General features: G+C 36.9%; 5 protein-coding genes across 13 annotated transcripts; 2 read left to right on the top strand and 3 right to left on the bottom strand.

Moving 5' to 3' along the window:
* The first annotated feature begins 571 nt into the window (after positions 1–571).
* Positions 572–4,108, top strand: NPSN13 (Putative plant snare 13). 2 transcript variants are annotated; one of them, XM_007035917.3, is made up of 10 exons: positions 572–957; positions 1,446–1,538; positions 1,655–1,748; positions 2,012–2,049; positions 2,290–2,387; positions 2,829–2,908; positions 2,992–3,048; positions 3,132–3,224; positions 3,314–3,388; positions 3,756–4,108. In XM_007035917.3, exons 1-10 carry the CDS (start codon positions 878–880, stop codon positions 3,858–3,860), a joined length of 813 nt encoding a protein of 270 aa, XP_007035979.3. In that variant the 5' UTR covers positions 572–877; the 3' UTR covers positions 3,861–4,108. The 2 variants fall into 2 exon arrangements, with proteins under 2 accessions (XP_007035979.3, XP_088661558.1); XM_088805432.1 differs by lacking the exon at positions 572–957.
* Positions 4,109–4,258: 150 nt separating this feature from the next.
* Positions 4,259–8,325, bottom strand: LOC18603764 (Nucleotide-sugar transporter family protein). 4 transcript variants are annotated; one of them, XM_007035914.3, is made up of 12 exons: positions 8,195–8,325; positions 8,016–8,038; positions 7,614–7,673; positions 7,338–7,471; positions 6,966–7,073; positions 6,520–6,551; positions 6,366–6,416; positions 5,883–5,944; positions 5,531–5,792; positions 5,103–5,368; positions 4,910–5,004; positions 4,259–4,730 (listed from the first exon to the last, which is right to left on the bottom strand). In XM_007035914.3, the coding sequence occupies exons 4-12, from the start codon at positions 7,419–7,421 to the stop codon at positions 4,563–4,565; spliced, it is 1,128 nt and encodes a 375-aa protein (XP_007035976.1). In that variant the 5' UTR covers positions 7,422–7,471; positions 7,614–7,673; positions 8,016–8,038; positions 8,195–8,325; the 3' UTR covers positions 4,259–4,562. The 4 variants fall into 4 exon arrangements, with proteins under 4 accessions (XP_007035976.1, XP_088661556.1, XP_007035977.1 ...); XM_088805430.1 differs by having other exon boundaries at positions 8,247–8,261; XM_007035915.3 differs by having other exon boundaries at positions 8,016–8,322.
* Positions 8,326–10,469: 2,144 nt separating this feature from the next.
* On the bottom strand, positions 10,470–13,259 carry LOC18603763 (putative beta-D-xylosidase 5). The gene is made up of 7 exons (XM_018119719.2): positions 13,047–13,259; positions 12,647–12,952; positions 12,370–12,539; positions 12,180–12,280; positions 11,743–12,081; positions 11,207–11,644; positions 10,470–11,083 (listed from the first exon to the last, which is right to left on the bottom strand). Exons 1-7 carry the CDS (start codon positions 13,242–13,244, stop codon positions 10,479–10,481), a joined length of 2,157 nt encoding a protein of 718 aa, XP_017975208.2. The 5' UTR covers positions 13,245–13,259; the 3' UTR covers positions 10,470–10,478.
* A 3,374-nt stretch (positions 13,260–16,633) lies between these two features.
* Positions 16,634–20,700, top strand: GPK1 (glyoxysomal protein kinase 1). 2 transcript variants are annotated; one of them, XM_088806015.1, is made up of 9 exons: positions 16,634–16,951; positions 17,248–17,307; positions 17,559–18,204; positions 18,320–18,424; positions 18,609–18,731; positions 18,816–18,986; positions 19,197–19,326; positions 19,657–19,869; positions 20,104–20,700. In XM_088806015.1, exons 3-9 carry the CDS (start codon positions 17,579–17,581, stop codon positions 20,227–20,229), a joined length of 1,494 nt encoding a protein of 497 aa, XP_088662141.1. In that variant the 5' UTR covers positions 16,634–16,951; positions 17,248–17,307; positions 17,559–17,578; the 3' UTR covers positions 20,230–20,700. The 2 variants fall into 2 exon arrangements, with proteins under 2 accessions (XP_088662141.1, XP_007035974.1); XM_007035912.3 differs by lacking the exon at positions 17,248–17,307.
* Positions 20,701–21,423: 723 nt separating this feature from the next.
* Positions 21,424–24,825, bottom strand: LOC18603761 (pto-interacting protein 1). Of its 4 annotated transcripts, none has more exons than XM_018119721.2 (8): positions 24,608–24,825; positions 23,651–23,753; positions 23,243–23,508; positions 23,024–23,150; positions 22,584–22,857; positions 22,118–22,250; positions 21,934–22,020; positions 21,424–21,740 (listed from the first exon to the last, which is right to left on the bottom strand). In XM_018119721.2, exons 2-8 carry the CDS (start codon positions 23,730–23,732, stop codon positions 21,606–21,608), a joined length of 1,104 nt encoding a protein of 367 aa, XP_017975210.2. In that variant the 5' UTR covers positions 23,733–23,753; positions 24,608–24,825; the 3' UTR covers positions 21,424–21,605. The 4 variants fall into 4 exon arrangements, with proteins under 4 accessions (XP_017975210.2, XP_017975212.2, XP_017975211.2 ...); XM_018119723.2 differs by having other exon boundaries at positions 23,243–23,496; XM_018119722.2 differs by having other exon boundaries at positions 23,651–23,743.
* Between the last annotated feature and the right edge of the window lie 218 nt (positions 24,826–25,043).

Genomic DNA, 25,043 nt, shown 5'->3' with positions numbered 1-25,043 from the left:
TGTGTACAGCGCATTCCAACCAAACCAACAATTTGGATTTTTCAACCAGCTCAGCTCAGCTCAGCTCAGCTTATTAAATAAAAAAAACATTTTTCTTGTTATAAACTATCTTTTTTTTTTATTATTATTATAAAAAGGGTTTTTTTGGGTTTCTAATAGGTTTAATAGCATGCCACGAAGCACAACAACCTTCCCAAGCAAAGCAGATGGATCATTAAAGATAGATCTTATACAACAACAAACTTACCGCCCCTAACCTTCATGGGATCAAGTCAAATCTATACCAATATTTTATTCTCTTCTGTGGATTATGGAATCAAACTCTTGCCATCCTTTTCTTTTCATGTTTTTCCATATTTATTTATTATTATTCTTATAATATATACATAACTTTAATTATTGTTCTTTTTTAAACTTAAAAATAATTTTTAAATTATCAATTTTCACTTTTTCATATTAATAACACATTCAACATTTTATTTCAAAAGTAATGTTTTTATCTCGATTTTGGTAAATTTTTTTTAGGAATAGGATAGTAATTCAATAATATAATTTATATTATTAACTTAAGATATGATTTCCAGACAGGCAGACAGCGATGCTCTCTCTCTCTCGCTCACAGTTCCACGCTTTGTTTCCCTATCTCATTTTCTGGTGTCTGTAGCCCTAAATTCCTCAATTCCGTTCTGTTCCCAATTTTGAACAAAAAGACAAAAAAATAAAACAACCAAAGAAAAAAACAAGAAGAGGAATGCTTGGTTGGGGTTTATAATATTCGAAAGGTGGTGTGGAGGGGAAGGGGAAGCGGAAGGCCGGGTTTGAATGAGGAGAAGATAAATAAGTTTGGGAATTAGAAATTGAACAAACTGCCGACGACATGGCCACCACGGAGTTGCAGATGAGCCCTCAGTTGGAGCAGATCCATGGTGAAATTCGCGATAATGTCCGTGCTCTTGCGTATGTCTCTCTCTCTTTTCCTTTTTTTCTTCTTTTTTGTTTTCCATCTTCCGGCTTCTGGAGACGCAACTTTACCTAATTAGAGTAAAGATGTAGGCTTGAGGGATTTTATTACTATTATTGTGTATATCTGCAATCCAGTATTCTTCTTTTTGGTTCCACCACCTCTGCTCAGCTCCATCACAGGATGTTGCTTCATACCAAAATATGCTTCCCATTTCTATCTCTTTTATTTTCTTTTAATGATCAATTTCACCATCCACAAAAGCCTAGGGCAAAAATTTTCAAGTTCAAATGTCTTCAATTACAATGTTGTTCGCATCATGAGTAATGTCCGCATCCCCTCAAGTTGCCAGTGTTAGACTTACCCTTTTTTCATCCATAAAGGACCCAAAACAAGAGATTCCAAGGTTTCAACTTTGTTGGTTTAGGGTTGTCCTTCCAGCGCTAAATTGATCAATGTTATAACTATGATGCATTGCTCTCAGAAATGGCTTCCAGAGGCTGGATAAGATCAAAGATTCCAATAGGCAAAGCAAACAGCTGGAAGAACTTACTGCCAAGATGAGGGAATGTAAAAGGTATGCCAATTCTTTTGTATTTTTCACATAAACTTAATAATAAATCAGATATCTGATTCTTCTGTATTCTTCTCATGTATACATTTTTAAATCTTTACTTCAATGAGTTGTCGCAGATTAATCAAGGAGTTTGATCGTGAAATTAAGGATGAGGAAAGCAGAAATCCTCCTGAAGTAAATAAGCAACTCAATGATGAGAAACAATCTATGGTAAGTTCTTTTTTGAACCTTATATTTCATAAGTATTGGCCATTTAAAAAGCATGTGGATGATAGAGTGTTTTAGTAGCATGGAAGTCTGCAATTGCTTTTAGGGATCACAATACATGAATTTGGGCAAGCAGAATGCCCTTGGTAGGGGGAGATAAAACGGGTAGTCATAGTGGTTTATTGGTGCAAAAATTATCTCCCTTTAATATATTTTCTTTTCATATTATGGTTTCTAATCTAAGTTTTGTTTCCTTACTTTCGCAGATCAAAGAACTGAATTCCTATGTGGCATTGAGGAAAACGTAAGTTTGCCTATTTGAAAGGGTATAGATGGTGAATTTTATGTTTTAGACTTCTTGAGTTCAATTCTGACTTATACTAATGCCAGTTGAATCGTGAAGTTTGGAGAAATAACTCTGTCTGAAAATTGGCCCCCCAATGTAGGATGAAACCACTTTTTGAGTGGTTGAATTCAGCTCATGAAATCCAATGAAATTGGCCTTTTTGATGTAATTTTTATGGCTTTTTGGGTATAACTGCAGATACATGAATACCCTTGGAAACAAGAAAATTGAACTCTTTGATATGGGAGCTGGAGTCAGTGAACCTACAGCAGATGAAAATGTTAAAGTGGCATCATGTAAGATCTTATTATTTTTCACCCTCCGTTGAGTTTTGATTTATATAACATATTTACTTGGGATCTAAGACCCTTAGATATAAAAATGATGGGTATGATTTCATTACCTGCTATGGGATATGAAAATATGTTCCAATACTATCTAGTCTCAATTATAATTTTGCTGATTTAGTCGATCTTGGAGTTTTTTTTTGCTGTATGCATTTTGAATCAACTTCTGTCTAGAAACTGGGACATGAAGTCTTCATAAAATGTTGAACAGTAGACTCATTTGTTTGGGAACAATGCTGAGAAGCATTCATGACTTTGGATGCTACACCCATAATCAATCTAGTCCATGATTTTGACCGAAGTGATGAAGTTATGACAACAGCATCTCAACATAAAGGTTTTCTGTACTTTTTGATCAAATATTTTATTACTGCACGGCTTGCTCTGCAGCAATGTCAAATCAAGAGCTTGTTGATCATGGGATGAAGACAATGGATGAAACGGATCAGGCCATTGAACGCTCAAAAAAGGTTGACAGCTTTTTGTACAATTGTGCATGCCTCAGCTTAATTGTTTCGTCTGTCTTTTGTTTTCTGAACTTTGGGATTCACAGGTTGTTGAACAAACAATTGAAGTTGGAACTCAAACTGCTGTTACTCTAAAGGGCCAAGTAAGTAGGATTCACGAGCCTTCTCATTTTTTGTTTTTCTTGTCAAGCTGTAGTGTTGCATATTCTAATAGAAAGTTATACAGTCTGAGCAAATGGGCCGGATTGTAAATGAGCTGGATACAATTCAGTTCTCAATTAAGAAGGCATCCCAGCTGGTGAAGGAGATTGGTAGGCAGGTTAGTTGATTGGTAGCTTCTAAAATCCAACTTTTGTTCCATTTTTATCTTCGGCCATATTTAAATAAATAAATTTCTTTTCCCTCCAGGTGGCCACTGATAAATGCATCATGCTATTTCTATTTCTTATCGTTTGCGGTGTTATAGCCATCATTGTTGTGAAGGTATTCTTTTCACTTATTAATTTTGAATTTCCATGGAGGTTGTGAGGCATGTTTTGGTGTATATTTTGAGCATGAAGATTTTGAAAATAAAACATTTGTGGGGACTTGACCTCCAGGGTTGTTTTCTGTAAAGACATTCAACTGCTCTACCATATCTTTTGTAGTATGGCAAGGTGGAAGTGTTCAACGTGAGAAATGTTTGTCAGGAAATTCATGATTATATACTTGCAGCAAACCTAAGCCACTCAGTATTTACGTTCTTTTAAGTAGATTAAGAGTTAATGGATTCACATGCATTGTTAAGGATGCTAATCTTAGTAGTGTGCAAAAAATCCATATTCTAATGGCAATGTGGAAAAATTTTCAGATTGTGAATCCGAGCAACAAAGATATCAGAGACATTCCAGGATTGGCACCTCCAGCACCTTCAAGGAGATTGTTATATCTAAGGGAGTCGCAATATTTGGAATAGGGTCATTGTTTGTTTCGGCTTTATGCTTGAGTGCATGGGATTGGATTGGAATGGGAAGATGCTGTTTGAGGGATGTATCAGTTTTTTCTGTTGTCAATTTTTACGAATTGAGATGTGCATATATCCGGTTTGTGGTGTTAGTCTGTGTAAATCATGTGAGAGCGGTTATTGAATTATTGGAATGAGAACTAGATACTGTGGTTCTTTCTTTGGGTCGTAATGTTAGAAATAACAAACTCAACTGTCAAGTACATGTCCTTTTAGGAGATGTATGAATCTCCGTGTCTTGACTCAGAGGCCATGCAAGGCAAGCTCTTGGGATTGGGAGGCAAGGCAAGCTCTTGGGATTGGGAGTTTTAATAATGCAGAGTTTTCAAAGAGAGAATAATACACGGAAATTAACGAAGAATAATATAATAGTGCAAGCATTTGCGAATCCGAAAAAGGGTTTAGGATCACTATGAGTGAGTGAGTGAGTGAGTGAGTGGGAGTTCAAAGAATGCAATTCTATGCAAATAAAGCATACTACTATACTGGGTACGGTAAGCTCATCGCCCCGCTTATGGGTCTCTGAGCAACGTAATTACAATAAAATCGCCCTTCGCTTTTAACTGTGAAAACAATTTCTCCCTTCAACTTCCATGTCAACTGCCATTTCATTCTTTTTGTACCCATTTTACTACTACCATTCTCCAACATCATTCATGCCGTATGGTTGCTGAGTTGTGAACGCCCGACATGAGATAGCCTTGACGAAAGCAGGGGCGCTTCTTCATCATTCAATTCGGAGGCATCCAAGTTCCCTCCATTGCTATTACTACCGCTATTCGGGGTGAATATGTCTGATGACTTCTTCTCAAACTTCCAATCCTGTATCAACCAGATTACCACATCATGAATCTGACATACCACAGCCATTTATATTACTTTGCAAGTTTGTATTATCTTTCATTATAATAGGTAAAATTTTCAGAGACTAAGTTCAAGTCCAAGTAATAAAACATTATGTTGACAAGATTGTGATATCAAGGATTATTGACAACACTGACCTTTGTGATTCTCTCTGGAATACTATCAGAAGGTAGCTGAGGAGCACGACCATCCTTAACCTTTATGTAGTTATACATGACAACACCACAGAGAGCTGGAGAGCAAACAAAGAGAGGTTGTGTCTAGATAACTTCTCAAATACAAAAAAGGAAAAAAAAAAATGTAATGGCATGATACTGAGTGGACAAGTACCGATTGCATAACCAATTATATTTAGCCCAGTTATGGTAGACTCTGGAAAAATAACAGTCGAAAGGGCAATCAGTATCCAGTCTTTTAGAACACCAGCAACCCTGATGGTGACAGCTCCAGTTCTTCCAATTACTAAGAATGTGGACAAGTTCAGAGCCAGAGCACAAAGAGCATTGGAGAAGAAGATCCAGAAATTGAACTGTATCTGTGAAACTGCCATCCTAGGCTTCTCCAGTAAACACCAAGGCACAAAAAGAAATACGAAACTGCGTAAAGGAAAAAAGAGGCAAAATTACAAATAAAGATCACACATTGATCCATTGTTGTCAAGCAGTACAATAAAACATCACTTAAGCAAAATATTGCACATATATCCAACACAAAGATTATATATATGGGATGGCAGCCATGTGATAGAGCCAGTGTACCTGCATGGTGCAATGTAGTATAAGCTGGTAATAGGATTTAGAGTCAAGCCCTTCTTTTGCAGGAGGACTTGAGTTAAGACCAGCCTAAGAGCTTCTGCAAAGATGCCCGTAACCTGATAAACTGTGCCAACTATATTAAAATGTATTTCCCCATATGAGGAAATGACAACTCCAACGCTGACCAGCACCATGTTTAAGAACACATCGCACCTTGGTTTGTCAGTGCCACACATAACACCCATGGAAAATGTTGCCACTGGCACTGTAACATCGAAACACAAATAGCCAGTCATTAAAATTGGAGAGAGATTTCATGCTAATGAATTAAAAAGTGCACTTTGTTTCCACATACTTAGAGCTTTGAGCATCTGGATAAAAGCCACAGATATATGCAAATAGGCAGTGTTACCAAACCTGTATCGGAAACAAGAAAAAAATAACAAATTGATGCTTAGAACATGCAAAACACTATCCACAAAGGGGAGAAAGGTAAAACAAAGCTGTCAAAATTCTGTACAGCCAGTACACAACAAGCTCTATATCCTAATCAATTTGCAGTCTATAGCAGAAGCCTTTAGGAAACTCAATAGCATAAATGCACTTAAAATTATAGTAATTCTCATTGAAAGCAAAGGGGGGATACACTATGAAACAAACTACTCACTGCATAATCAATATCTACCAATAAGTTAATAGGGTTTTCAAGCAGTATGTTTGTACTTGTTGCTGACATAAATGACTCATTACACCAGATAACTCATACCATCTTAAGAAGGAAAACACTACATCACACACCAAAAAAGAAGTTCAGTCATACCACATTCAAAGTGCTTACCAAAGACTTGATGCAAAGAAGGCACTTATAGGTATTACACATGTTGCATATCTGCAACACCAAGAAAAATAGTCAAGGAAAGAGAAGATGGACCCTGCAGCAATGCAATAGTTGGGAATAATCATGGCAATTATGCATAAAGAAATGCACTTACATTTCAAATGTCATTTTGACAGGAGCTACAACCTGCATGTTGAGATCAGCGGCGAAGAAAATGTATTACCAAGTTAATCACAACAATGGAAAACGAAGCTTGCATAGAATTGTGATAATAGTGCTCTCAATTCTATATTTTGCTTATGCAGCAAAATGCACACTGAAAAACAAAGGCCACTTTAGCCCAATTCCAATACATTGAGAGGCTACTATCTCCCGAAAATGAGGAAAACGTCATCAACAACGCTTTTTTATTGTGGCAAACTTCTCGTTCCTATATTTATTTGCATATAACACCAAGATGGAGCATACAATTCAGTCTGTTGTTCCAGTTTAACATGAAGACATTCCTTAGGATATTTAGCAATATTAGAGGAAAAGGAAGAATAAATGGAGTGCGGGAAATGAAGAAGAGAGAAAAATTGAATTAGTTGCATGCCATACCTTGAAAACACGGATAAGAAAAAATGCAACCAGTCCGGAGAAAGCCATGTGAATCATTGTCAACGTTATAGGCAATGGAAAATTGAAGTATTTAGGAGACAGAACCCACTGCAATGAAATTGGAGACAGTGAATTACTTAAATGAATGGTTCCTTGCCAAAATTAACCAGACAATTCATAACTTGCTATAGCTGCAACCTAACCATTTGAACAAATCTTGATCAAAATTGGCATATTGAAATGTGATCAAATTTACAGAGACCAAGAAAGCAATAGGCAGAACCCAATGTGACAAAAAGCAACAGAGACGTTGACACATAGTATTCAAAATGAAAGGAAGCAAAAGATAGAAAAATGGAGGAAGCTTGTTACCTTGTTGTACAATATAACTCCGGAAGAAAGCAAAATGTAGATCAATAGGTAGAAATAAGTCAATACAAGCGGCTTGTTTATCATTTTGGAAGATTCCCTTGACTTTCCTTTCACCAATTATGAACCGCAGAATGCTAAAAAAAAAAAAAAAAAACTCTTAACAGTATACTGGTTTATGTCCACCCAACCATCCATCATCTTAACACACACACACACTCTTAAATTAAAAAAAGAAAAAAGTTTTTCTAATGGCAAAGCACACATAAGATACAGTACCAGTTTTTCCGGTGTAATTAATCAGAATGATGCGTCCAACACAATTAGTACTAGAATTACCTGAAAATGATTTAAAAAAAAAAAAAACAAACAAAGAATGAAAGCAATCAGTAAGAGCTGAAAATTTGCATTCATAATTAATCTACAGATTGGAGTGAAAGAAGGTGTAGGAAATCAGCATTTTGAGAAGGAAGCGGCACCTAATTTACCAACATAAAAGGGAAGCAAATGAAAGAAATGATAAAAACTAGAAGGGCGGCGAGGAAAAGAAAGAAAAGTAAATCTGTAGGAAGGAAAAGGAAAACGAAAGACAATGTGGGAGGGGAGGAGTGATCCGTTTCTGATCTATTATGCGTAAAATACAAATAGGAAGGAAAGAGTGGAGTAGGCAGAGAGAATTACCGGCAGATGCATCGGCTGCGAATCTGAAAAAGGAAGGAAAATTGGCAGATCAGACAAGGGAATTAATTAGGTCAGAAAAACAACAGAAAAGAAAAGCGGTGTTTGGCGGAGAAGAAGAAGGAAGGAAGGAGTGGGAGTGGGAGTAATTGTAGTCTATTGAAATTGAAATTGTCAAGTACTTAATTAGAAGAAGGAGACGAAGAGGAGGAGGAGAGGCATTGGCAAATTTACTAGTCTCCAGTCTCAAGTCTCACGCACTAACACTAGCCTTAGTTTTCCTGTGCGGCCGCCTCCACCTTTGTTCTCATCTCGTTATCCCGTCCCACGCTTCCCTTATTTTCTTTTCAATTAATTATATATTTATTAATTAAACCCAAAAAAAAAAACAAAACCAAAAGAAATGTAATTAATTTTATGATTTGCCAAGTTGAAATGAATTAATTTGAACGTGGTCCAAATTTCCCATCTTAGTCACCTCCTTTCACTCTTTTGGATTGAACGTGGTCCAAACTTGTCTATGGTTTTTTAAGGATTGCTATACATCCATCACCAAGTTGCCCATCACCCATCACCCATCACCCATGGGCCATGGCCGTCCATATTTCCTATTCACCCCAAGTTTTGCAAAAACTAAGAATAAGTATTCTTCCATAACAACAAACTGAGCCCAACCCAAAAAAGGTACATCACAACAACTAGGATGAAAAAGCCGGATGCAATAAAGACACAACCAAGACAGCAACCCCAAACACAATATTTTTCTTTCTTTATTCCCTGCACCCATAAATCAATTCGGACAATTGTGGAATGCTCCATCCTCAGCAAGACATGCATCTAGAGTTGAAAGGAACCCAAATTTGTTAGGTAGCATATGGTTAGGAGATGGTTAAAGGGGAGTACTATGGCGAGGAGTGTGGGAAGAGAAAGAGTAGGAATGCAACAAAATTGATGTGGGAAGAGTTCCCAATGCGCGCAGCCAAGAGAGCTACGAGCCTGGTTTGAGAGTTTTGTGTCCATGCTTTTCATTGTTGAATCTTTTCTACTCTTCATTACTAACTACATGAAAAAAGAGAGGATGGAACAAAGAAAGAGTATAAGACAGAAGAAAAGCGGCTAAAGAAAGCTGTACTTGGCTTAGTGAGCTTAAGACGAAATTGATTTGGATGGGGAAGTGGTAAGGTACGTAGAGGGCAGGTGTGGGGAATTGAGGGGAGGGGGCCTATCTTGAATGATGGTGTGTGGTAGTTGAGGGTATGAGAAAAGAAAACTGTGAGTGAGGTAGCATCATATAGGATGGTTAGGAGGAGGTGGTTCAAGGGGAGTGTTATGGTGAGGAGTACAGTGTCAGTGGGGGAGAGAAAGAGTAGGAATACAATGAAATTGATGTGAAGACTAATAACCCCAAAAATTTATCCCACTGGAATACAAATTTCACAGTGCTTGCCGCATTTTTTGTCATTAGTTTGAGAGAATAGGGAGGGCGCAATGCATCATCATTGCCAAATACTTTTTGTAGTGTCTGTTTTGCCTTGAAGGTAGTCAGAACATTGGATGATTACCGGGCGTTCTGGTACGAAAACAAGCATGAAGAATAAATATGAAGAGAAAATATTGGTGGTGGTAGTTTTGAAGGATATATATAGCAAGGTGCATTATGGTAAGAGTCAATAACACGTAAGTTCTTGATGAAGCATATGAATAATTGGGAAAGAAATAAGACAGAAATAGTAAGAATAATGAGATGATCTAATTTCGGAGTTTTTCAAACAGGTTAAAAATACAAACAACTAAGCTGATAGAATAAGTGAGTATGGACAAAAGGCGCAGAATCCTTTCCTTTATTAATAAAGGTGTCAAAGTTTAGTGGTTGGTTCATGAAGCATGCGTGAATATATAGAAAATTAGGTGAAGGCCATTTGCTGTTTTTTTTTAACAAATTAAAGGAGGAGCTATATGTAAAAGCTTCGGCTCCCAAGCAGAAGCAGCCTGAGGCAAGGCCATAACATAGAGACACCCTAAACATAAACATAAAAATTGAAAGATACATAAGAATTAAGCTGGAAATCAGCAGGACATAACAAACTTCCGTTGCAATTTCGCAGCAAAAATCATAACCAATGCAAGAGCAGATGCTGAGATGCACCACACATCTGTTTTGTTTTTCTTACAGATATCAGAATAATAAATAAAATCTTGACAGCTAAAGACTTGTTAATGGGATCCCGTGTTTCATCGGGCGGCGGGCTTAATTCCTTCCTTCCATTTTTGGATATTATATTTGCCATGAAGAAATAAACAAAAAGTCATGAAATCTCTTTTTATTATTTCAACAAAGAGCATGCTTTTACATTTACCCTTTGCCTAATCTAATCCAACCTAACTTAACAAAACAAGTCATCAAGTCCTACTAAATCAATAACATAACTAGCAAATCCTACATTTTCACAACTCCAAATTAAATTTCTACCGGTTATAATTGACTTGCACTGGAATTTGCAGTGCAGTATCTCCCACCACAATTTTATGCAAACCAGATGCCAAAAGCCTATAACCTGACACATCAACAATGTTCAAGCTTTGACAAGCATTAAGCCCAAAGTTCACCTTCTTGCTCTCTTTTGCTTTTAAATAAACCCTTTCAAATCCGACCAGTTGCTTGATATGAGTTCCATTGATTTCTTTCGGTGGAATTGAGTACACCATAAGAACATCACTTCCATCCCTTTGCCCCGCATTTTGTACCGTGATGTCAAACTCAATTTCATCCTCACACGGTAAATCATCAATTGAAACTGAAGGACAATCTTGTTGATAATTTTCATCCAAATAAGTTAAGTTGTGACAATGTTGAAGTCTGTTCAATTTTATATCGATAGACATTTCTTCAGATTTACGCTCGTATGTGAAGTTTGTATAACTTAATCCATAACCAAAAGGATAAACTGTTGAGCCATTGAAGAACTTGTACGTTCTTCCAGGATAGTCACCAACTGGCCTTAAAGCCATGGATGTCATTGGCAGATTATCAACATAGCTAGCCTCGTACCATGTGAGTGGCAATCTTCCTCCTGATTAAAGCAAATGTATGCAGGATAGACACAAGTTAAAATTTAGGTATATGAGGACAAAAATGAGATGATTATAGTTTAATTTTGAATTGTTAGACCAAATAATAAAATGTTGGAAATTACCAGGATTGTAGTTTCCGAAAACAACATCAGCAATAGCACGACCACCTTGTTCACCCGGATATCCAGCCCATAAAATGGATTTTATTTTGGGGTTGATTTTAGCAAGGGAAATATCTACTGCAGTGGCAGACATGATGACAAGAATAACTGGACCTTTGGAAGCTTCAGCAACTTCAGTGACTAGCTGAGTTTGATAACCAGGAAGGAGAAGATCTTCTTTATCAACCCATTCAGCCTCAATAGACAAATCTAACCCTACAAAAAGTAAAGTAGCATCCGCCTTTTTTGCGGCTTGGACAGCAGAGTTTATCATGCTATCGTTCTGGCATTTCATTTCAGCACATCCCATTTGATAATTCACTCCTGCAAATCCAGAAACACCCTCTTCTCCAATTGCAGAAAAACCCTCAAGTGGAGAAATGATTTTGCATGGAATACCTACATGCAAATTGGAAAGTAGATATATAAATATATTTAGTTATTAATAACTAATAAATATAAGAAAAAGAGTTGCTAAAATTCGATCTAGTTACAACCTGCATAATTCCCAATCATTGCATCAGTCGCATTGGCATGTGGCCCGATGAGTGCTAGGTTATTAATCTCTGTAGCGTCTAATGGCAAAGTTTCATTATCATTCTTAAGAAGCACAATCCCTTGTCGAGCTGCTTCAGCTGCCAATTCAATATTTTCTTCTGAACATATGTCCTTTTTGCCAAGTGATGCCAACGCCGGAATTCCATCAAAAAACCCTAGTCTCATGAGTACTACATAAAGGTGGTTGAGTGACTTATCCATATCAGCCTCTCCAACTTTTCCTTGACTCACTGCGCTTGGAAGATACTTGTAGGAATCTCCACAATCCAAATCCATACCTAATTCATAAGTAAAAATTTTAATCAGTCCAAGTCTATTTGACTTGTATCCCTGAAAATTAATGCACGCATTAAAATTAAGTGATACAGATACAAGCCTGCTTTTAGCACATGAGCTGTAGCATCTTCCCATGAGTCATCAAGCCATTTATGACTTTTCACGATTTCTGCAATAGAATCACAGTCTGATACTATATACCTGAAAATAAAAATATCATATCGAAAGATTAATTTTATGAAAATAAACTCGAACATATGTTTGTTGTTGAAATAGGTTTCATTAAATACCCATGTAAATTCCAGTCTTCTCTAACTAATTTTTTCAAAAGATAAGAATCAGCACAAGTTGGAATGTTATTGACACGATTATAAGAGCACATAACACTGCTAACATCACCATCTTTGACACACATCTCGAAGGGTAAATTAAAAGTCTCTATCATATCTTGTTCAGCCACCTTCATAAAAAAATAATAATTAATTAATAAAAATTTTAAAAATTAAGATTAACTTAATCAATTATTTTTAAAAAATAAAAATATAACAAATTAATGAAAGATATTACCTTTGCATTAAAATGGAGTCGGTCGAGACCAAGATAATTTTCAACATCATAAGCAGCGAAATGCTTACAGCATGCAGAAACTTTGAGAGGTCTAGAATTAGGATCACTAGTGTTGTCTTGTCCTTCAATATCTTGCAACCCTCTTACGTAGTTAACTGCATACAGTCCAACAACGAAAGGATCTTCGCCTGGTGTCTCCAGAGTTCTTCCCCATCTAGGATCTCTCACTACATTGATGTTAGGACTCCAAAATGTTAATCCTGCTCGTCCTAGATTATACATTGCTCTTGCTTCGGTTGAAACAACCTGCATGCACATATAATTATAATTATATATATCAAATAAATAAATAAAAATAGTAATAGATATAGATATATCCCAAGTAAAAGAAAATTTTGACCTTGCCAATAGTTTTCCAAAGTGTCTGATTGAAGGCTGCGGCGGTGAGAATGACAGTTGGAAAACTTGTTGCACCAGGAACAACCGAGTCAAAGTGAGTGCCGGGCCCAGTATTAGAGACGCCATGTAGTGCCTCGGACCACCAATTGTATGGTGGTAATCCAATCCTTGGGATACCAACACTGGTGCCGTGTCCCATTTGGTCGGCCTTCTCAACCAAGGTCATACGATCCAGCAAGTCCTTGGCCCTGACATGATGTGGGAGAGATTTATCACAATATGCAAATTCATCCATATCCAACCCAAGCATTTCGAATCGGGCTGGGTCACAAACATGAACGAAGTGAGGTGCTCCATCCTCAGCTAGACTCGCATCTAGATTTGAAAAAACAATTGAGAAACAAAGAATAATATGAGAAAGGAGAAGCATAAACAACGTTTTATTGGCCATTGTTATGCTGTCTGCTGCTCTACTGTTATCAAAGTTAAAAAGAGTCCCATATTTATTTATATTGGGTGTATTATAGTAAAATTCAATTTGAAATTATCTTAATTATTATTCAAAAACAGATGGTTGAGATTATTTGTTGATTTTGGAAATAATAATAGATTGAGATAATCAGTTGCAGATTCTTTGAAAATCATTTAGTTAAGTATTCAATATGCATTAAGAAGCTAGATTTGTGACCAGGTCTTGTGCATTTGAACTGATCATACCAAATTTGGGTCCCATTTACAAATCCTGCTACCACTAATTTATTAATTAAATTAAATATAGACAATGTTGGAAGTTGACTTTTGTTTTGGAATAATTAACAACACATTTGATTTCATTTATTTAATTATAGACACAAACCTGTCTCAATGCCTTGCTTAATTAAATAGATGCTTCGGTTAATTCTTTTTACATGTTGTCAATTGTCATGTGCTTTATTTAGGTAATCTTTGAAACTACACATTAATTCTTTAGTCAATTCATAACAACATTAATCCATCTTTGCCAATCCAAAAACCATGATTTTTTTTTTTGTTATTTTGTCTTCTACTTTTGAATAACTTTAGTGTTATGTGCTTGTTTCTTGTGTAATCCAGCTATAGCTGCTCTTGTCAAATCTTTTATAAGCAAGACTCCATCCATCTCGACACACGTATGCCAGCCCCAGCCCCAGCCCCACTGTTGAAAATGTTTGGTCCTCATTTACTGAGCCACCAAGCATCTATGACAAGAAATTTATCTTGCACTACACTTTTAAATATTATACAGACATTGATTGAAACACATTGATTAAAATGTTACATTCTCCAAGCCTGCTCCATGTCAATATTTCAGACCCTTTACAGAATTAACTTGAGATCCTAAGTTGAAAACAAAATTTACTTCACAATCACAATCACAGCCACAGCACAGTGGGTGTGTTTGCTGTCATTTTCCTCGGGCTTTTGTTTTGGACTGATTGATTCTACTACTTACTCACACACAACAATGGTGATTTTACAAAGTAGTTCGTTTTTAAACATTTTTGTGCCTATATATACATATAGTGGTAGTACTGCAGTCTGTGAGCATGTAGCCAGCAAGGTAAAACGTCAAGTTTTCACCTAAAACTCCCTAGATTCCTTGTCATTAGACTTTACTACGTATTAATTAAGGTTATCAATATTCTCCCCTTTAAACGCACTTTTGAACAGTAAAATATTGTTGTTAGGACTAAAGACAGCTCATATCCTTGAGAGCTTTCTTGTCTTGTTTCATTTCTTTCTAGGGAGGGGCCTATATATGGTCGGAAATGGGTGTTCACAATGAATGACTTAGCTAGTCTTTGAACAGACCCACTGCACATTTAAGGACCACAATCAAAGCAGATGACAAAATCAAGTCTTGAAGAAAAATAATTAAAATTGAGATGGGTGAGCATGAGCTAGCAAGATTCAAACTCTGTTCAAATGGAATGGCCCAGAGTCAATAGAAAAAGGATTTTGGTGTGCTCATAAAGTCATGCCAATGCCCAATGGCCTTTGTTTCTTCAATTGTACGGATGCAAATGGTTGAACATCTCAGATCAGAACCTCTTTCATTCCTCAGTTGTTTCTACTAGGGTGCAAAGTCACGTGAATTGGTACTAATTTTTTTACATCAAATGTTGGGTGGAGGATTGTGAATGCATTACCTTTAGATTAGATTAGTTTAATTTAGTTTAGTTTTATACAAGCATGAAATTAAGTCGCACTACATAATAATTAATGTTACTACCGGGCAATGCCGAATTACACATTGATGATGATATTTGATAAAATAACAACAATAACAAGAGCAACAAGCCAACAACTAACATCTACATCTACTACTATCTATAATTTTTCTGTTTGTATTTGATATCTAAAGCAATCTGACACGTTGGCCTTGAGGGTCTGGCTTGGCTGCAATTGAGCTTACAATCAATGGACCCGTTCGCCATTCCCAACTGCTTAACATATAATAATAATAATAATAATAAGAGTAGTATATTAAAACACTGCAAGTCTAACCTTGTGCAGAAAGGAGACTTGGGACAAAGATCACAACCATAATTTTGTCAAACACTGCCACAATTATTTGTATTGAACGTCTCTCAGCAGGAGAATCCTTAATTAATTGAATTGTCTGCCTTAACCCAATCAAATGCTTGCTTCGTGAAATGTCCTAGGATGACATGATAACTCTTTTTGGCTGTAAATGTTGGGGAGAGGGAGCGGAGGTTGCTTCTTACAGATCTAAACCATGATTATTCCTTTACTCCTCGATCCTCATTCATTATTACAGCAATTATGCTCTACTCTTATTTTGGGCAACTGTTGAAATTTTGACGGGACCGCTCCTCCTTTTGTAATTCCCACTTTTATCTTTGCGTTTGTGGGGACGGACTATGCTTGATTCGGCAATCTTCTTATCATTTACATAAAGATGAAAGGCTAAATCTTATTCGTATTGGGAAGCTTAAGCAAGGGTATTTTTGGGACAGAAGCTCAATAAAAAACCCGCTGTGGTGTCCAGTCTGTTTCTTTGACTATGCAGATCTACTAAACGAAAAGAGAAAAAAGTAAAAGAATCCACAGAACTCAAGGATGAAGATTATGGTACATAATAAATGGTCATAATGAGAGCTTGAAGTATTGTGTTTTGGGGTACTTTCTGATTATTTTGACCTTTTAACCTCTTTCACATGTTCACGCTTGCACCATGTTTCCTGTAATCATATTCCTACCCCCACTCTCTTCTGCTGTCTTTTTTTTCTTTCAAGTCAGGGTTTGGCTGCGAAGGAAATACTAACAGTACTAGTAATAGTACTAAGGAAAAGAGATTCATTCACGAAATGGAATTGAACTAGATTTACATAAAAGAAGATTAAAGAATAAAAAAGAGACCTACAAACGGTTTTTATTTTTAAGTGTTATAGTGTGTGTATGTATGTACATATATATATATATATATATATATATATATATATGTATGGGTAAGTTTCAGATTATATGTCACTTTCCCATTTAGAAACGTTTCCAATAATATATAATAATAATAATAGAAAAATAGAATAAAAAGTGAAGAAACAGCAAAGAAAGCTTCCAATTGTTCTGTAAGCTGCTTCTGTTTCACTGTTAATGTAAGGCATGTCTTTCCTCATTACCTACCACTGACAACTCCACATCTTCTTCTTATTACCCAATACCCCAAATCCAAACCCATTTCTCAAGAACCCAGACACATGGAAACCCTACACCAATCCTTTCTTTTTGACAATGCAGCACGCCACTTTCTAGCCTCTCAGTGTGCTTCCCTGTGGGGTTTTCGCCTTTCTTCTTTATAAACACCCATAGTCTTAAAGTTTGCTCTTTTTTCGCTTTTCCTCTTACCAGCACTGTCTCTACAAGGTTTGTTTTGATTCACTTGCTCTTCGTTGTGTTTATTGGCATCTAATGCCAAAGTTTTGATTTTTGATTGATCTCGTCAAATGATGCCTGAAATTCGCGTGTTTTCTTTTTCGTTGGAAATATGATGTCTGGTTCGGTCTGAATCTTTAATTATATGTGATGATTTGTCAAATGTAGGGTGTGTGTTGGAAATGTGATGCCTATTTCTATTTGATTTTGATATTTGTTTATTATTTGAAAAGGTTTTGGTAGTCGGTGGACTTTGATTTTAAGAAAACTCTTTGCTTTCCTTTTAGCTTCTCTCTGTGGTTGAGGGGTCTTTGGGTTCTTTTCTGGAAACCTGATTGTCGTTAAAGGTCTGCCTTGCTTCTCACTCTGTTGCTCCTTATCTTTCTGAATTTTCTTTCCCAACTTTTTTTCCCTGAAACTTATTAGCCATTTTTTCTCTTTATATGCACATATATTCAGTTTAATATCTTATTCGATTAGATTGGAGAATTTTCTTTCATAAATCAATTAATGTTTTGAATAAATGCAAAACATGTAGCAGTTTTCAATTATTAGATGCAGGATGTGGTTTAAGTTGTTTTAGTTAAACATTTTTCAGGCATCTTGGTGCTGGTGAAAATGGCTTCTGATCTGAACAAATCTCTGTCAAAAACATACATTGGTCTGCAGTTGTGGGTACTTATTGTAATTGGCTTAGGAGTGGTTTTTTTGGTTATCCTTGGCATATCTCTGTGGCTTAGTTTTCGGAAGAAATCCAGAAGGGCTAATGACATCCTTCCTGTAAGGCAAGCACCTTATGTTTCAGAGGAAATTAAAGAGATAAGAGTTGATCAAGTTTCAGCAAACAGTGGTGGTCTGAACACCCTTAATGATAAATTCAGTGACAGAGATTCAGAGAAGGTTGTATTTAGTGTAGATAATGGAGATGATAGTGGCCAGTCAGGTTCCTTTAATCATGTGGAGAAAGATGTTAAAGGATCTCAACCAGGAGAAGAGGGAGGCAACGGGACAGTTTCCACATACAGGCCTTCTTCACATCCTTTGACTGCTCCTTCACCTTTGTCTGGCCTGCCTGAATTTTCGCACCTGGGCTGGGGTCATTGGTTTACTCTGAGAGACCTGCAGCTTTCAACTAACCGGTTTTCAAAGGATAATATTATTGGTGATGGTGGATATGGAGTTGTTTATAGAGGCAATCTGATTAATGGGACCCCTGTAGCTGTTAAAAAGCTCCTTAACAATCCGTATGTTTCTGAGAAGCTTATTTTTGTGGAAGATTAATCCTGTTGTTTCTGTTATGCTGTCCATAGCTTGTAAGGTTAATTGATAATGATTCTATGTTTTGTTTTTCCTTTGTAGGGGACAAGCGGACAAGGATTTCAGGGTGGAAGTTGAAGCCATTGGTCATGTGCGGCATAAAAACTTAGTTCGACTTCTTGGGTACTGCATTGAGGGAACACAAAGGTACCATGTTTATCTACTCCCTATGATTTGGCAAGTTGAGCAGGCTGCTTGTGGCCTTGTATCCCTTTATGAGAGTTAAAGTTAACGAATTTTTACCTCTATGTGTCAGTGTTCTTGTAATCTGTGGCATAGAAAGGAAAGAGAGATTACTGATATTTTGTAAATTTTCCACTACAAAATCCAGGTTGTTGGTTTATGAATATGTCAATAATGGCAATTTGGAGCAATGGCTCCGTGGAGATATGTGTCACAAGGGATATCTTACTTGGGAGGCTCGCATAAAGATTCTTCTTGGCACTGCCAAGGCGTAAGTCTTCCTTTAACTAAATCTTGATTGTTAGTGCTTACCTTGGGTTTAATCTCATTTGTTACTCAAAACTAAATGCTGCAGGCTGGCTTATTTGCATGAGGCTATTGAACCAAAAGTTGTGCATAGAGACATAAAATCAAGTAATATATTGATTGATGACAACTTTGATGCTAAGATATCTGATTTTGGTCTGGCCAAATTGCTAGGTGATGGGAAAAGTTATATCACAACCAGAGTTATGGGTACCTTTGGGTGAGAATAATGCCCTTCCTCTACATTCAACTACCTTGACTTTTTCCAATTTCACTAGTTCATTCATTCTCCATTTCAGTTTTAGCTTTTTTTTTTTTTTTTAATTTATTCACTTCCCTTTGTTTTTACTCCTAAGGAGGTGTATCATTAAAGAAGTTAAAAATATCATTAGTTAATGTAGTCTTTCCTCCTGCTTGCATGATTTCCAAGTTATGTTGCTCCAGAATATGCCAACTCTGGCCTTCTGAATGAGAAGAGTGATGTTTATAGCTTTGGCGTTGTGCTCTTAGAAGCAATTACTGGAAGATACCCAGTAGATTATGGTCGCCCTCAGCCTGAGGTAAGGAAGAACACTTCTTCATTAGCATAGGTTGACATTTTAAAAAGGCTTTTATGTGCTGTGCTTCTTCTGAGAGTTATTTGTTGTTATGAGATGTTTTTATCATTCATGTACTTTTACCAGATAGATGTTTGCTTTGAAGTTTGTAATTCCTGTGTACCAGAATCATATATGGATAAAAATACTCTAAAGCTCTTTGCAGCCTTGATTATTTCATGATGCCAATTTTATATCTAATGCTTTTGTTTATTCATTCTTCTTACCCACCAATGACATAAGACACTTGATATAAAGTTTTTTTGACATGACCATGTTGTATGGTGAACTCAGGTAAATATGGTTGAGTGGCTAAAGATGATGGTTCAACTCAGACGCTCAGAGGAAGTAGTTGACCCAAACATTGAGACTAGACCATCAACTAGTGCTCTTAAACGGGCTCTTTTAACTGCTTTGAGATGTGTTGATCCTGATGCTGATAAAAGACCAAAGATGAGTCAGGTTGTTCGCATGCTTGAATCAGAGGAGTATCCTATTCCTCGAGAGGTTTGATTCTGATACTTTCCAGTAATCACATTACTTTGCATTATTACTTCAACTGTATATCAAAGGAAACTTGAGGAAGTTGCACTGTTTTTCTTATGAAATAATGGTCATACTCAATGCTGGAAGTGCAGGCTAAAGCCTAGAGGATAGCAACTTCTTGCTTTAGATAAATTGTCCAGTTTACTGTTGTAACTCTAGCTTGACCCTAAAATCTATTCTGGATGAAATTTTCAGGATAGAAGACGCAGAAGGAATCAGGCAGTGAATTCAGATGCTGATCCTCAGAGGAAAAACTCTGATGCTGATAGGAGTGATGATCCAGATTTAAGGTTGGACAGTAGAATGCCCCATCACCAGTAAACTTAAGGGCAACCAACATCCTTACATCTGTTAATATTCTGATGCCTTCAAATGCCCTATAGTTGAGATTGAAGATGCGGGGCAGATGCAGGCAACTGATGGAATTTATTCCTTTTGAGCTTTGAATTACGTATCCATTTCTAGATTGTAGGGAAGATTAGTTTGTGTCCGGAATTGGCATTGTCATGAGACACCATTGCCACTAGATTTTCTGTACAGTTTTTTTTTTTCCCATTACTTGATTTAGGACTTATAGTTCAATTTTATGAATTTTTGTTGCTGGGATGGAGAAAATGAAAAGAAAAACAGTAAGAAATCTGACGAGAGTACAGGGACGGCAAATACTACTCTAAACTTGTTTCAGTTGAATACTTGTATAAGCAATGTTGAAAAACAAAGTTGCAGGCTGAGGTTGTGATATAGTACTTGGAAGAATATTTCTGCTGACGTAGTAATAATTCAAGCTGAAAATTATGACCATGGCACCGCGCCCTATGGGTCCATGTGCTGAACTGGTTGGCGTCTCCCATGTGCATATGATGGGTCACAGTGGCAGTCGCCGGCCAATTAACAACTCCACTTCACATTGGACCCAGACATACTGGTTTCTCTTATTTTTCAATTTTGTCTTGTTTGGTGAAAGAGCGGGAAGAGTTGCATAACAGGGAGGTAATCGAGATCTGCATGTGATTATATCCAGGGGGAGGGGCTACAATAAGTGCGCACCATGTGCAGCGGGGTTGGCATCTAACACATGGTTTTAGCCCCAGTGGTGGCAGCATTCCCATTTCAGTTTTCAAACTTGTCCATTCTACAAGTCTCTCCAACGTCTGTTGCTTCTCCGCCCTCTCAAATGTCACGATCTTGGGATGGAATGCATCATCAGGAACAGAAGGCTACCATGTACACAAAAGTTGGACTATTTTGGCCTGGTTCAAACATGAAACATCTACAGCTGCTTTGGTTTTTTAGCAGGTTTCCCATTTAAATTAAATTGCCCAATCTCAAATATTACACAAGCAAAAGGAAGAAACAAAGAGATGGATCCAACCCAGTTGCAGTGCACGTAATCTGGTTCGATTCTTCTTAAAAAATTTATCTAACAAACCCATTTTCTGGTGTAATAAATACTGGAAAGCCAAAGCGATTTGTCTCCTCCTTTCCTCTACTTCCGTCTATTGAACTCAATTATAATGATACGATATGATATGATGATGATTTGATGATTGATAAACAATACAAGTATATGATTGGGGTTGAGGATGGTAGGTGGTAGCTGATCTTAAACTAATTAAAAGCACCCATTTACAAAAGGAAACAAATCACATCGTCAGACCGAATTTGAACAACTAAAGGGTTCATCCCTATGGAGGAATTCACGAGTGTCGCGTTTCACTGTGGGAAGCTGCAGGCCGAGTGTTCAGAAGGGGCTGAAGAGCTTTCACTACAATGCTCATATTAGGTCGAAAATCAGCTTCATATTGCACGCACAAGGCAGCAACAGCAGCCAGCTGTTTTCAACATGTAATGTGACGAGAAACATCATCAGTTAGACTTGGAAGCAAAGCAGTGCACCAATATCAACGACAAGTTAAAAGTTTGTAATTCAGCAAAATGCAAACCAACTTGGAAAAAGCTAGCAAATGCCAGAAGAAATAATTAACGTTGACAAAGTCCAAAGATAAATATCATCTCCATCAATACCTTTGCAACTGCCTTGGGAGGGTATTCTCCATTCAGTCTAGCATCAACACACTGCTTCACCTTGTCTTCACTAAGTTTTGGGGTTGCCTGATACAGTCCAGAATGGTGTAAGGATAAAGCTTGGAGATATGTTATAAACATGACAATAACGAAAAAGACATAGATGAACATAAAGTAATAGTACCCATGTCACAAGACTCTGTTGTCCACGTGGCAATGTATGATCAACAGGTTTACGTCCAGTTAAGAGCTCCAGCAGGATAACACCAAAGCTGTAAACATCACTCTTAGAACTAAGCGTTCCAGTCATTGCATATCTGCCATCAGGAATCACAAGCAATTAGATCAGTTTAATACTGTCATGTGTGGTTGGTTTGTATCTGACGAAGGACAACTATAAGAGAGAGGACGTATTAACTTAGTGACTATTCTTTCTAGCTCTGTTCTTAATCTGCATTTTCGATTAAACTGATCCGTTACTATTATTCAGCAAGATGCAAATTCGTTAACTTAATGAGATAGCCTTACGTAGTTATGAGGTGGTAAGCACCAGATTAATGCTGCCTTATTCGGAGGAAGAAGCTTAAACAGAGGTGAAAATTATAGTAATAGAATATAGAGAAGGCAAGGTGAAGGAGCAACATAATTACTCTGGAGCATGATAACCAAAGGTTCCAAGAACCCGTGTAGAATGGAGACGAGCTGCCATATCGGGGGCTTGATTTGACAAATCAAAATCAGCAATCTTAGCAACATCATCATCAAAAAGAAGTAAATTGCTGGACTTAATGTCACGGTGGATTATATGAGGCCGTGCCTTCTCGTGCAAATATTCAAGGCCTTTGGCTGCCTCAACTGCAATTTTGACTCTCTGTGTCCATGATAGAACTGGACCTGGCTCTGCTCCTTTCACACCTTTCTTTCCTATATAGTTCGTTCACAAATTGGATGATTGTATCACTAGTATATATTCAATCCAACAGGCAAAGATATCTTGTTATTCATTAAAACTGAAAATCACGCCTCCTTTCATTTGATAGAATGAAATAATAACTACAGAGGAAGAGGATAATGATATGATGTCACGTACCATGAAGCATATCATGGAGAGATCCATTAGGAGCGTACTCATAGGCCAGGACACGGAGAGAGCCATCAACACAGTAACCAACAAGCTCAACCACGTTATCATGTTTTAGTCTTGACACCATGGATACCTGTTAAGTTATGTGATTTGAATTTGAATACTGTCTTGTAATACATGTCTGCATTTTTTTTTTATATAAAATGAAATTTCTTTAGGACCGACCTGCGCTAGAAATTCCTGGTCTGGCTGCTTACTGGAATCCAACTTTTTGATGGCTGCAGCCTGCCCACTTTTGAGAATGCCATAGTATACTCTTCCGTGAGACCCCTCACCAATTAAGGATTTTGTACCAAAATTATCTGTCATTTCCTTAAGCTCATCCACTGAAATTTTAGGGACGGCAATAGGTTGAATGGTAACAGACTGTGTATCCCTTGTTACTGCTTCTTGGACTAGATAACCTCCAGCAGTATTGCCTACATGAGCACCTGCTTAGTTTCATGTTAACCAAACCAGAACTCATAATGAGTGGGAGAAAAATCAAATTTAAAGGAGGAGAAGCAGAAAAAGGGAATCTTAGGACGATCTAACACATTATTACAAAGATAGAGCTTGAGAATGTAGAATTACTTGCAGGGTTATTTGGCCTGAATGGTCCATTTTCAGAAGCTTTATGAATATCATCTTCTTCACAACAGCTGAAGCAACTCATGTGTCTTTCTCCTGATAGAATCTTATTCAATGAGTAGGAAAAAAATGAGACTTGAGCTTGCACATTTTAAAATGATTCCCTTACAACACCACAAAATAGCAGCATAAATTCCTAATGGCTGGTGTCCTATACTATTGTTGGATAAAGGAATTCTTGAGTTCAAATATTCCAAATGATTATTTTGAAGATGTATTATTAAATACCAATGACTTGTGGCAAGCAAATCAGCACCCACTGCAAATTTTGATCTCTCAGGATTTGGTCTACTTCCTCTTCACCAATAGCCTAAGCCTACCCAATGCATTCTTATTGTTCTAAACAGGGATTCTGAATTCTTCCCAAATTTTTGGTATGACGGGTGGTTTTACCGTGAAAGTAATACCTTACTGTTATAAAAGGGTGAATGCGAAAGCATATGATTAATAGTTGGCATCGAAACATATAAACCTTCCATTTCCGCAAACATCAAAACCAGAGGCTACCAGAAGGAGAAATCCATTACAAGAACAAGAACAATGTCATAACCATATGATATAATGATCAAATTAATTAAGCAATGTCTTTTTAATCATCTAAAAGCCGATCAATGCGATTCCTACTTTCACCATCAACCTCTTACTCTCATTCAAGCTTATCATATCATTCTTCTGATATTGAAAAGAACAGTTTTAAACATTTAAATTTATGCTATCATAATTCACATTGTTTTTATTACCCTCAGCAGCCAATACGAAAAGAATAGAGAAAATTCATGCTACAAGAAAACTGATCAAACACATGAACAAACATGACTGAAAGAACCAAAGAAACAAGACCCAGTTTGGAGAAAGAAGAATTAAACACAAAAAAACCATAGAAAAAGAAAAAGAAGTTACCTTGATTAGTATTAGTATAACTTATAAAACTCGAGAGTCAGTCTCTGCGTCAAGTCTGTGTGTTAAGTTGGTATTGCTCTGCGACTTAAAACAGAGTTTCAGATTGGATTTACCAAACATACAGCAATTCTACTATATACCATAGACATACACTACTGTATTATTATTATGAGGGGAAGAGAGAGAGGAGAAATTTTAGGGGTTGTGTGTTGGTCTGTCCTTGTCTAGTTGTCTTGACTTTTATACCTCTCTATTCTTTGACCCTCAATTATGGGTTTTAGTGCAAAATTGGTGTATGTAACTGAATGAATGTGAATGAATGAAGTAAAAATTGAATTCACTGTCGTACTTCTTTCCTTAAATTGTGTCGTGTCCCGTACGTGATTTTCTCTGTCTTTTGACTGTTGGTTTGTGTCATGACTCAAACCATGGAGAC

Source organism: Theobroma cacao, chromosome 4 (assembly GCF_053813885.1).
Source record: "Theobroma cacao isolate CCN51 chromosome 4, ASM5381388v1, whole genome shotgun sequence".
NCBI lineage: Eukaryota > Viridiplantae > Streptophyta > Magnoliopsida > Malvales > Malvaceae > Theobroma > Theobroma cacao.
Note: the sequence above shows the minus strand (reverse complement) of the source record. Positions and strands in the feature narration are given on the sequence as shown.